Source organism: Natator depressus, chromosome 2, assembly GCF_965152275.1.
Source record: "Natator depressus isolate rNatDep1 chromosome 2, rNatDep2.hap1, whole genome shotgun sequence".
Classification (NCBI taxonomy): Eukaryota; Metazoa; Chordata; order Testudines; family Cheloniidae; genus Natator; species Natator depressus.
Genome location: NC_134235.1, coordinates 153,580,647 through 153,593,188, shown reverse-complemented (window position 1 = coordinate 153,593,188; position 12,542 = coordinate 153,580,647). Strand labels below are relative to the sequence as shown.

The following is a 12,542-nucleotide window of genomic DNA, read 5'->3' as shown; positions in this document are numbered from 1 at the left end:
TGCCCAGAACTGGACACAGTACTCGAGCTGAGGCCTTACCAGTGCTAACTTAGAGCACAACAATTTCCTCCTGTGTTTTACATATGACATTCCTGCTAATAAAGGCCAGAGTGTTGTTAGCTTTTTTTTGCAACTGCATCACATTGTTGACTCATATTCTCTTTCTTATCCACTATAACTCCAAGTCCTTTTCTACAGTACTACTGCCTAGTCAGTTTTCCCCATTTCACAGTTGTAAAATATTTTGGATTGGGGATAGAAATTAATGGTCACTTTATCATACTTTAATTTTAAAGAAACCATAGAGGAGGCTAGTAGGTGTAGAAAGAGTCTCAGCACAGCCTTTAGGAAAGTGCAGAAAGTGTCCCCAAGTTTAAGTGGCTTTCACATGCCCAGCCTTTCTCAAACTGAATAGACAATTTTTAGATCTGTGACTCAGTTAATTCTCATGCATTTGATCAAGAGGTTCGAGCAGAATCAGATACATTATACCTGCCTACATAACAGTAGTCGCATTCTTCTCACCAGTAGTGCATGCAAAGTATAAGCTTTAAAACAGCCAGAACAATGAAGCTGTGTTTCAGTGAATTATTTTTAATGCTGGAGTGTTCTTGTAAAGATTTATCAGAGATGGACTTGCTACATAAACCAGTTTTTCAACTGTAGCATGATTAAACCAAAGTCATACAGTTTATTGCCGAAGTTCTCATCATAATGTGCTTTTAAAACATTTTTATAAAGGCATTTTAGTTGAGCAAATTTACTGTTTAAAAATATAAGAAGGAAGCTAACACGGTTTGGAAAGTGCACACGAAATCTCCAAACAGAAGCTGTCCAGAGAATGACATTTTAAGGCACATCATTTTCCAACTTGTATTACATAAAATGATTAGATCACATACATTTGTAAAATAGCATTTCATACAAGTATCTTCACCGCTCAGAGAGGCCAACTACCTCCTAATGCAGACTACACTCTTCCTATTTTTTTTTTTAACATTAGTAGGTTAATAGTGCAGCATAATAAACATAAAAAATCCTCTCTGGAGCGAAATTTGTAGAAAAGATCTCAAATATTTATGGATTTGATCTTTGTACAAAAGAGTAGGCCATAGATACACACTCAATAAATAGTGTCCATGGAATTCCTCACAGACTACAAAGTATATTTCTTTCTAGAGAGAACACATTCAGAAGGGCCAGATTATCAGCTGGTATAGACCAGCAGCAGCTCCACTAGCCTCAACAGAGCTATGCGGATTTACCATCTGAAAAGCTGGTCCTTACAGCCTGATTCTTCACTGCTTTGCACTTTGGGAAGTCACTATTACCATACAAAATCCATCCTGACTTGGTAGCATTTCACACTCATTTTTCTCAGATGAAACCGACTAGACAAGGTGCAAGGAATCAGACCTATTATTTATACTTTATGGTTTAACTATTTGCTTAAATCATGAAGGTTACATTATGAAATTAAAGTGAAAAGAGCTAGGAAAATACCACTCATAATGCATAGAGCCACATCTGCAGCTGGTATATCTTTGGGTAGCTGCATTGAAGTTAATGACACTACACCAATTTATAGCTGCTGAGGATCTTGCTTAATATCTGCACCAAATGGATATATTTTGCAACTCAAAAGTGCACAAGAAAGGTTATGGAGCTGAAATGAGGCAGACTATGTACTCTTTGGGCCTATTTCTCCTGTCATCAATATTGGTGTAAATCAGGAGTAAATCCATGAAAGTCAATGACGTTACAGTAGAGTAGGGCCTTGTCTACACTTGAAGTTTTTTCTGCACAGCAATGTCCATTAGACATGTGAAAAAGATCTGTGTACACACAGTTACACCTGCAAGAAAGGCCCTGTTTTTGTAGCTTATTTTGTTCAGGGAACTGATATAAGCTGTGTCTACACTAAGAGGGTTTGCCTTTACAGCTACAGCTACGCTGGCAAACCTTCATTAGTACACACAAGGAGAATTAGATGCTTTTTGTATAAATGTCTTTCTGTGATTTCTGTTGGTAAAATTCTGTTAACATCTGTTTGTTTGTTTCTTAATATCTCAGCAAACTATATTGGGCAGTGGTTCTCAAACTTTTGTACTGGTGACCCCTTTCACATAGCAAGCCTCAGAGTGCGACCCCCCCAGATAAATTAAAAACACCTTTTAATATATTTAACACCGTTATAAATGCTGGAGGCAAAGCGGGGTTTGGGGTGGAGGCTGACAGCTCACGACCCCCTGAGGGGTCCTGACCCCCAGGCTGAGAACCCCTGATATTGGGGCTGCAGCCTGCAACACACACCAAAGCTTACAAACTCCTATTTTTTCCAGTTCCTGTTGTATTTGTATAGATGGTTTTGTTTACCCATCCTGTGTGCTATATCAATTTGCTAGAACAGGATGTGACACCATGAATTTATAAGACTACATATTCAAGAGTCCCCAACCTTGCATAAGCACAAACAGGCAAATCAGGGTTTGCAGGTATACACGGACGTTTGCATGTGTACAGATAGTTTGTGAGCACTTTTGAAAATGTAGCTTAGAGTCCAGGCCTCCTTACAGTGCCAACGTGTGATGCTCCATTCCTTACTGCTACAACATAGCAAGGAAATTTGCACAAAAGTAATAGGAAAAGAATGTTTTTCACAGAAAACCAGCATCTGGAAATGGAATCTGACTTATTCTGTTGTTCATTCTTAGGCATTATGCTGGGATACGACAGAACAATTGCTGCCTTTCTGGGACTATGAAAAATACCCTAAAAATATTGAGCCAGATTCACCAGAATGCCTTGGCTGCTTTGTGCCATTCCAGCGATGCAAACAGCCACCATGCTGGCTGAGTTGGCCAGTTAGGTTGCTCTTGCATCAGCAGAGCAGTGCTAAGCAGCCAGAGCCTATTGGTGAATGTGGCTCAAAAACATTCAGAATAAAGAACGGATTCTCCATTGCCTAGCATCTTGTATAGTCACTTACACCTGGGCACAATAGGTATAAAATGCTATGAAATCAAAATTCGCCACTTGGTTAACTGGGGATAAGATTTTGTGGGTGTAATTGATTCTTCTAGGTGCAAGGCATTGGAGAATGTGGCCCAAAGTGTTTCTCCTGCTGTATAATGGGTCAGTCTAAGTGTGGCTTTCAAAAAGGATCCACATGCCTCATCACAGGGATGAGTAAAATTCCAGTAATCACGCCTATTAATAATACCCAGAACCATGGTTACACAATATTTTCCCTGCACCAAAACAATAATAAAAATACATCATAATTTACTCAGTTCACAAAAAATTACATTGACATCAAATCATACATCTAGGTGCTAGACCTGCTATGGTTTCTAAGGACTTTATTCCAAGCAACATGATATTCCCATTCAGAGTAAGAATGGCTGGCTAGGTGGTCAATGTTGGGCTACAGGAGGACTGAAAGAAAGCAGAGAACTACTAGATGGTTTGTGTATAATGAGTTGGTAATTTGAATCCAGTCCCTATGGAGTAGGTTATTTATCTACCTAGTTTTCTATGTAATGTCCATTCTCATGGTATCTGAGCATCACCACTAGCAGCTAAGAGGCCACAGACAGAAAAAAGGTACAGGGCCAGCATTTCCGCAAGCTGCCACTCGTTTTATTTTTTGGGTGTCCAGTGTGTCTAAAGTTGGACACCCAAGCATGGAGGCACCCAGAATTAGAAGCCACTTTTGAAAATCTGGGCCATAGAATCTGAAGTAACATCTGAGTTCTAGCTATAGGGTTAAAACTTTTAAAAGTGCCTAAGTGATTTAGGAGAGTAAGTCCCCTTTTTATGAGCTAATTAGGCATGTAGGGCCAGATTTTTAAAAGAATGTACGTGCCTAAAGGTGCAGATAAGTGCCTAATAGGATTTTTAAAAGCACCTATGGGGACTATGACTATTTACACCGCCTGAGGATCTGCCTCAGAGTCTCAGGATTGGGGTTATACTGAATATAATGTCACCACAGAGGAAGAAATTGTATATGAAGCTGCTAAACTAAGCCTGGAGCCGTCTGACATGCCGGGTTAGTTCAAGTCTTGCATGGAAATATAAAGTCCTTAGAGCCTTTCACTTGTACTTCATTTTCATACAGGGACTAATACAACTTTCCCTGGCTTCGCTGGGGGTTGGATCAGGCTTGTAAGGAGAGGAGATCTGGTAGAATCTCAATGATCATCATTTAGCAAAAAAATGGAAAATAAAAACTCTAATTCTGAATATCTACAAATATATACATATACAGTATAGCCAAAATGTCGGTATACAGTACTTACAAAATAGCAACATCCTGAGTCATCATGGCACCTATGCAATGTGTCAAAGGACACAGAAGATGACAGTATAGGGGAAAATCACTGTTCCCAAAAAATATCCAGAGAGGGTTATGTATAAATAGGAAGACTTAACAGATAATTTGGAAGACACCTAAGTCGCCAGATAAATCACCTATGTCTTCACTTTTGTGGGACTGAGGCTATTTGAACAAGAGCAGCTTAATTAAGAATATAAATGAGATGTTTAGGACCATGTAAATTATAATTCTATTCTATCTCTGTACATTCTTTAATTCCCAGCACCACTTAAAACAGATAACAAGGGTGAAATCCTGGCCGCATTGAAATCCACAGCAAAATTCCCATTCACTTCAGTGGGGCCAAGATTTCACCCCAAGAATTTACAATAGAGAATCAAAAAATCTACAATTAAATTAGCTTTTCACAATGATACAAAAATTCAACAGTAGGATAATATTTCTTCTTCAGCTTTCACATTTAATAAAGAGGCACTAATCTATTTCAACCGGAATAGATTTAGCAAGCAAGAGATTTAACCATTGGCCTCATATATAGCAATTTCACACAGCATGAATATTGATCTGCATTATTAATGTTACAGATGCAATGTATTGCCTTAATGATGTTTTATGGAAATATATGGCATAATTAAAACTATTTTTAATTTGAAAACCAACATCGGTTTCCCTTTTGAAAAGATTGTCATTATAGCCCTCAGAATTTATCTTTGTAACAGCTTAGATGAAAAATGGAAGCATCGTTATCAACTTGATTCAACCACATAAGTCCCTTTAATGTGAATGAGGAATTACTAGTGTATGTCCAGCAGAAAAGTAGACCCCAGTGATTCTTTCTTTCTTTCTTTAAATGGTACTAGAAAAAGTCTCAATGCTTCGAGTTTCTCTCACTCTCTCTCTCTTTTTCCAGAGACTTTGTCCATTTTCGCTACACTTGTCTTCTGTTAGATAAGTCCAGGCTCAAAGCTGTGTTTCTTCTTGTTCCAGAGAATGTGGAGGGATGTGACAAGATGATGGAAGAGATGCTAACTTTTGAAGTTTGGGATGTTGCAAAGGTTTTGGTCTATGAAAAGAGCGTCGGCTTTGTACACGCCTGGCTGCAGCAGATCTGTAGTGGGCTTGTGTGTTAAGCAGAGTTTTCTTCTCTTGGTTTTCCTTAGGGTTAGATTCCTCTAGCCTCTCTTGCATAGCTACAGAATTGTCTTGTTGTGAATTCACTGGCTCATAACTAGTTTCAGAACAATATCCTGAATTGACAGGTGGTTTGTTATTCGTATCTGAGACTGCTTTCCAATAGACTTCTGTTAGGTTTGGGTCATAAGAAGTCATGTGCTCTGAGATAGTAGAAAGAGATGTATTTCCTCGGTTTTCCAGTGAAGAACAGCTTTGTGCCCAGGGCCTTTGAAGGCAAGATGGAATGAAGTGGAGGGGTTTCTCTGAAACAGAGGCATTTTGTTTTGCTTGGTCAGGTTTCCAAGGCAGCAGATTCTCATCTGAGAAAGAGTATCCTGTCACTGCAGCACTATGGCTCGTGTCACCTACATTGGTAAAATTAAACACAGAAGTATGTAAATATTGACTTCTTGTACAAGCTTGATTTTCATTTGAAATATTGATTTCAGATCCATCCCTTTGCTGTTGCTATTTTGCTGAAGGTAATGTCTCTTTAGGAACGTAAATCTGTTCTCAGAGCCAGTGGGTTAAACTCTGCCCCAACTCCCACCCTGTACAACCCTAGTGAAGCTAATGGAATTGCCCAGGGTGGAAGTCAAGAAAGAATTTAGCCCAGTGTTTGTCAAGTGCATCATCAGCCTGTTCCAGATTCTTAGGGGACAGTGCCATCATGTGGCCATTTAAATGTATTTCTTTTTATAAGCAATGTTGCCTTGAGTATTGAATTGTAAGGATCAGCTACGGAATTCTAAATAATTTGGGTTCCAATGCTATTTTTACACTGGAATGTTTTACCATATAAGATGCATTTAAAGGGATCATTGTAAGGTCTTTTCAATAAAGCTGAGGCTGCTTGGACCTTACTCTTTTTTAAACTTGTTTTAACCCATGTGACAAGTTACTTTTAGCCAGCAAACTCACTCCCAGTTGCAACCTTGAGGGAAACCACAGTCAAAGCTCAGTGACTGTAAATATACCCCACAAATTTATCTGCACAAGAAGCCGTTACGTACCATTGTATTATTCTAAATTATAAACTCAGTAACAATCAAGGCAATAGAATGGAATAAAGGACAAAGGTTAATAGAAGTTTAGCAGGTCATAAGAGACAGAAGTCAATATTGTGCAATATATGTAAATATTTCCAGTGAAAAAGAAAGTGTCAGATAGTTTCCATGTGAACAAGTGATGTGAGTGTCAGAGATATGTTTAAAGTCTGGGATAGCGTTTTTTATATGTTTAATCCACACAGTAGTTCCAATACTATTTAATTTATCTAGCAGTGACTCCAAATGGCTATTTTTTTAAATAATAAGAAGACTTGTAATTGCAAATTGGCTAAACACAATGTAAGACCAAAAGACAGCTGAACTCCACTCCACTGGTGAAGATGACACATCATACTTCACTACCTGGACCGAGCTAAAGGCATCACTGCTCCTCATCAGATATGAGCCATGATAAAAGGGAAATGTAACTTTCTCTTTTTACTCCATTTCAGATGACGACGAAACTCCATTGCAGTCAGGTTTCTGCACTGCTCAGAGCCGAGGAAAGTTTGCGTTCTGTGTTTCCTTTGAACTCAGGTGGCTAACGATCTCTTCAAAAGGCATGAAGCTAGAGTAAAGGCACATGCCAGTCAGGCTCTAAATACGTACATACATTTTTTAGGACAATATTAATAGGAGGGTGTTTCTGGCTCATTTATTCGAATATGGTTCTCCCCTTCTCAGTTGGAAGCACTCTCAAGTTATCTAAATAATTCAGTTGCTGGTTCAGAGATGACACTAAGCCTTGTCTTTGTGTTTAATTATTCCACCATAGACCATGCCTGTGTTTATTGTGTTTTGTTGCTAAATCTCTGCATTGCCTAGGTTTTGTGTTATAATGACTGAATCGTGACCTGAGCCATCCCATTTACAGCAATGACTGTGCCGGTTATAGAAATGTCTCAAACTGTGGGCTGATTTTGTGTTGGGGGATTAAAGTGAAACTAAAATATTCATTTCACATGTGGCTGAATTCAGATTTGAACTGATAACCTGTAGAGGTGACAATTTACTGTCTTGAGCAACTACATTAAAATATTACTTAAAGTTTAAAAATAAGGTAAAGCTTTCTATAAATACACAACTTAAAACTCAACTCAAAACCAAAAGGATGTATTCTTCACACAATGCACAGTCAACCTGTGGAACTCACTGCCAGGGGATGTTGTGAAAGCGAAAACTATAACTGGATTCAAAAAACAAGTTAGTTAGTTCACGGAGAATTGGTCCATCACTGGCTATTAGCCAAGATGGTCAGGGATGCAACCCCATGCTCTGAGTGTCCCTAGCCTCTGACTGCCAGAAGCTGGGAGTGGACAACAGGGGATGGCTCAGTCAATAATTGCCTGTTCTGTTCATTCCCTCTGAAGCACTTGGCATTGGCCACCGTCCTAAGAGAGGATATTGGGCTAGGTGGACCATTGATATGACCCAGTATGGCCATTCTTATGGTGAAATGAATGTCAGTGCTCTAATAAAAATGGGGGGTCTAACTTCCCCAAGGTGTTGCCCCTTATGTAGTCATCTCCACCTATACAAAGTAAATGCAATGTTTATAGCAAGCTGTACCTGATTTTTAAACTTTATCTTAAGTAATGTATTGCTGTGGCTATTAGTATTATTTATTAGTTGTGGCTAAATGCTCCATCTTCATTAGGCTAGGCACTGTACAAACACATAACAAAGATGAGGCCCACTTGAAGTTACTGGAGACAACAGTTTATCACTTTAGGAGATATTAGGTTAAATCTGAATTCAGTCTCATGTGATGTGACTTCAGCGAGAGTTTCATCCCTGTAGCAATGGGCAGAATTGGTCCCACAATATAAATAGTTTGATTAAGCCATACAACAGAGTAAAACCAGGAAAAACAAATAGTACATAACCTACAAGTGCGTGAAATGTTTTTGGTTTTAAAATAGCACAAGAAATGTTGAAACCCAGACAAAGGTCTGGTGTAGACCAGACAGCTGTGATGATTTACACCAGCAGGGGGTCTGGCCCTAAATATGTAAAGATAACCAACTTTCTTTAAAAGTACGAGTTTCAAACTGGATCCGAATAGCAGATGTTCAGATGCAGAAAAATCAAGGAAGAGAAAGATACTTGAAAAAGACAAAAAAAGACAAGGAAAGCTGTCAGGAGGCCAGAACCGACAGAGAGACTGATTAAAAATAAAAATGAAGGTCAATTTTAAAATATTACATATGCGTTGTTTCTGGGAGGAAAGCTGTGGGTCGCTCCTCTGGGCCATCTGCTAGCAAAAAGGAATCTACAGATTTATTGCTGAGGCGAAACGGGGTGAGTCGTCTGAAGTTGTTTGGAGAATACGGTAACTGTACTCGGGCCCTTTGTGATGGTACTACAGAATCTTCATCAGATAACCATGGTGGGAACTTCATGTAGATACTTTGATCATCATCAGCTGAAAATACTGGATTATCAATTCCTACAAAAGTTTATGAGTGATAAATTCAGTTGGAAAATAAAATAACTGGCAGCAAATAGGATGTTTAGCCCAGGAATATGGCCATAATGTAATAAAACATAAACAAATATAGTTTTTCAACTTTCTGATCACATGCCTGGTTACTGCTGGTCATTTTGCTATTTTAAAAGTCTCAGTTGATTAAAAAACAAATCAAACAAACCGACAAAACACCTATCATTGGCAGCTATGGCTGAAGGCTCTGCTGACAGAAAAACCTAAATGCACAGTTTATCCAAACGAATTGATTGGATTTAAATCAATCATACCAAATATGCTGAGTTCTAGTTTGTTTTAAAATGTATCAGTTTAAAAATGAAACATATTTGAAAGATTGATACCTAGGGCTAGACTGACCAGCTGTTTTGCATCACCCCAGTAATGGAAAGGAGATTCACGCCTGGATTAACTAGCCCATTAAGACAGGTTTATGGCTTTTTGGCATCACTACAGCAGCACAACGCAATCAGAGGATACTGGTAAATTTGGCTCCCCAGTCTCCTAGAACTTATAGTGTAAACCCAGATAGTAAGAGTATATAACAGGACGGGGGTCTGATTCTCCTCTGACAACACTGCAAATCAATAATTCCACTGAAGTCAGTGGATTTACAGTAGCGTAAAATGTGTGCAAGAGGAGAAACAGGCCAAAACAGTCAAAAGTACCGTTTTTGTATGTGTGGAAACAGGTAACGAAGCCCTTTTAAAACAAATATCAAATCTGCACGTGGTGAACCGTAAAACAACATTTAAAAATCACAGTCTAGGTCCTGTTTGAAACCTCATTCTTTTCTGGAGCATTAATAGCCACTTTATATGCACCCTAAACACAGTATCCCTCGGGTTGCAGTGTATTAGAACAGTTCTATCAGAACGAGTTTGGTTATATTCAAATGAATCCAATAGAAGTATTATACTACACCGTACCTTCACATAGCCTGCACGTGCCACGTGTTACAGAAAACAAACTACTATGTTGTGAGTCCTATTGGACCGGGATTAGAGAGAGGGAAAATTAACACATTTTAAAACCGTAAACATTATCTAAAATAGCTTCTTCTAGACATAAACATGTCACGGTTTTAAAATCTGATGTCTTTGAACTTTCCAAGGCTGGAAGCAAGAGCTGTGTGTCCCTTTGGAAAGCTGGCAATCTCCAGTGATGGAAAGACCCTGCTTCTAGCTCTGCAGGGTCACTAGAATGATATTAGAATTTAAATTTATACTGGACTAACTATTGCCCGTTCTGGGCCCCAGGACACAGTAATTTTGGGGAGAGACATTCCTCATCAAGAGGAAACGAAGAAAACATATTTGAGTCAAGTTGACATATATATTCCTGACAAAGCAGAAATCAATTCAAAATGGCTGAATATTGGCTGACTTGGAAAATCAGGACAACTGTAGAATAATTTTTTCCTGTCTCTAGAAGTGATCAGTCATTTCACAGCCAGGTTATGCAGTCATGACCACAACCTTTGTCAATATCATCAGTAGAAAGCTATTAACAAAAAATCCAATAAACTGCTTTGTAATTGAAGAAAATTCTGCATTTAAGATCTATTTTCTTACCAGAGATAGCATCTGTGCAATTCTGCTTAGTGACATTAGCTAAAAAGTCAACTCCTTTGTCCGTATGCAGAGATTCATAATTTTCTTCTGGATCAGAAAATTCCACATCTGGAAGAAAATATAAAAAAAATCAGTGTGCACTAGAGATTCCTAAAAGATTTGACCCAAAGCGTTATTTGGTAGCTTCTTGATGCTAGTGTGGGTATTAAAGATTTGTATAGTAAATCTTCAATGTAAATCTGGGTAAACGTACGTTTTGAAAGCAATCATTGTGCCTTTAGAACTAAATTCTGTACACATCTAATTTCCAGTTTATCAGGTCACTAATATTTGATTCCTGGTTCACTCCTGCACCAGTATCTTGTGCTGTAATTATGTTTGCTTTTCCAAACTAAAGGGGATTGGGCTAGATGAGTACTTGGCTAGGAGAGCTGCAGGAAAAGCTTACACACTGCAGAAAGTGCTGATTCAGAAAGCGGCCCTTTTCCTGCTTACCCCAGTGCTGAAAGAAAGCTGGAGCATAGCATCAGGGGTCTCTGTGCTGTTAGAGGTGCTCTCTTTCAAATGGGATACAAAATGGAGGTCCTGACAACTTGTGGTAATTGAAGATCCCATTGCATTTTCATAAAGGGGTTAATATCAACGTCCTGGATCATTTCAAACTTGGTTAATTAATTCCTGCCAATCTACACGCCCCCCTGCAGTGGCTATGATGTTCTTTCCCACCTCTCAACCCAAACCACTATGTAGTGCTGCTGTATGTGGTTAAACACCTGCTGTGTTTTCCCCCAGAGGCAGCTCCATATCAGTGGCAGGTGAAATGATCCCCCTACATTAAATCCCTTATCAACCCCTCTATGGAAAATCCCTTAACACAGGAGTGATGGAAGAAGGCCTAATTAGTTAATGTTTGGGAAACACTCTGAGATCAAAGGAGCTATAGAAGTATAAATATTATTCAGCCAATATATTGCTGCTGGCAATAAAAATAAATGTTAATAAACTGATAGAGAGCAAATACGTGAGCTCAGAGTTTCTGCAGACCGTAGTTTCTACCTCCCACCCCCACACGATTCCTTTCTGAAAGCTAGGGGGAAAATTCTGACACCCCTCCCTCACTACTTCACAGCCCTCTTTAAAATCAGCAGGGTTGCATGGGTAACTGAGGGAAGAATTTAACTCAATGCCTTATAATAACTTGCCATGGCAGGTGGCATCAGATGCAACTTACTGTGATTGACTCCAGCAAGTGCAACAGCACCTGCAAAGAGACAGCTGAAACTCAGATCAAAGGATCTTTTTCTTTAAATGCAAAATTGAAAGTGCAAGTTTTTTTCTTTCCTTTTTTTGTTAGGGACACTCCCAAGGCTAGTAAGCCCAAAGTTAGATTTGCAAGGCCAAATTCTGTGCTGCAGTCACTGGGGTTGCATTTAGGGTCAGCACAATATTTGGCTATACTGTCTTTCCATTCATGTACATGTTATGCTGGCCTCCTGTTCCAGCCTGCTTGCTCTGCTTTCAGAGAAAGTACTGATATTTACAAGATGTCTGGGCAAGTCATGATGGGCGCATGTACGTACCCGTGGGATCACAAAGAAAGCCATTGCCATAGTTAGCTGTAGCATGTCGTGAGTCAGTAGCTGAGATTTTATCTATGTTGTGGCCTTCTTTATGATGGCCTCCAATTATTTTTAGGATTTCAAGATTAAACATTGGTTTTGTTAATGTTAGTTATAAAGTAGGTTAAATTTCAGCTTGTCACCAAGTTGTCTATGAAAATATATTTATTTTTTTAAATGTTGATTACTTCCTTCCAAACACATCTGTTTTAAGCACGGAGAGGGGGAAATGTGACATGGATAGTAGTACATTTGTTAATGTCAACTTAGTTTTTTTTCCTGCCATGAAATTTCACAAGA

At 38.9% G+C, this 12,542-nt stretch overlaps 1 protein-coding gene across 2 annotated transcripts in view; it reads right to left on the bottom strand.

The window, feature by feature from the left end:
* Window positions 1–580: 580 nt before the first annotated feature.
* The window catches only part of SLC9A3 (solute carrier family 9 member A3), an 83,810-nt gene continuing 71,848 nt past the window's right edge, over window positions 581–12,542 (bottom strand). The window contains exons 15-17 of one of the 2 annotated variants that reach the window (XM_074945161.1): window positions 10,624–10,731; window positions 8,770–9,013; window positions 581–5,880 (exon numbers count right to left, since the gene is read on the bottom strand). In XM_074945161.1, the coding sequence (XP_074801262.1) occupies window positions 5,877–5,880; window positions 8,770–9,013; window positions 10,624–10,731 (356 nt within the window). In that variant the 3' untranslated portion in view covers window positions 581–5,876. Of the gene's footprint in view, window positions 5,881–8,765; window positions 9,014–10,623; window positions 10,732–12,542 lie in introns of those variants that run through there. The other variant, XM_074945159.1, reaches the window with a different exon arrangement.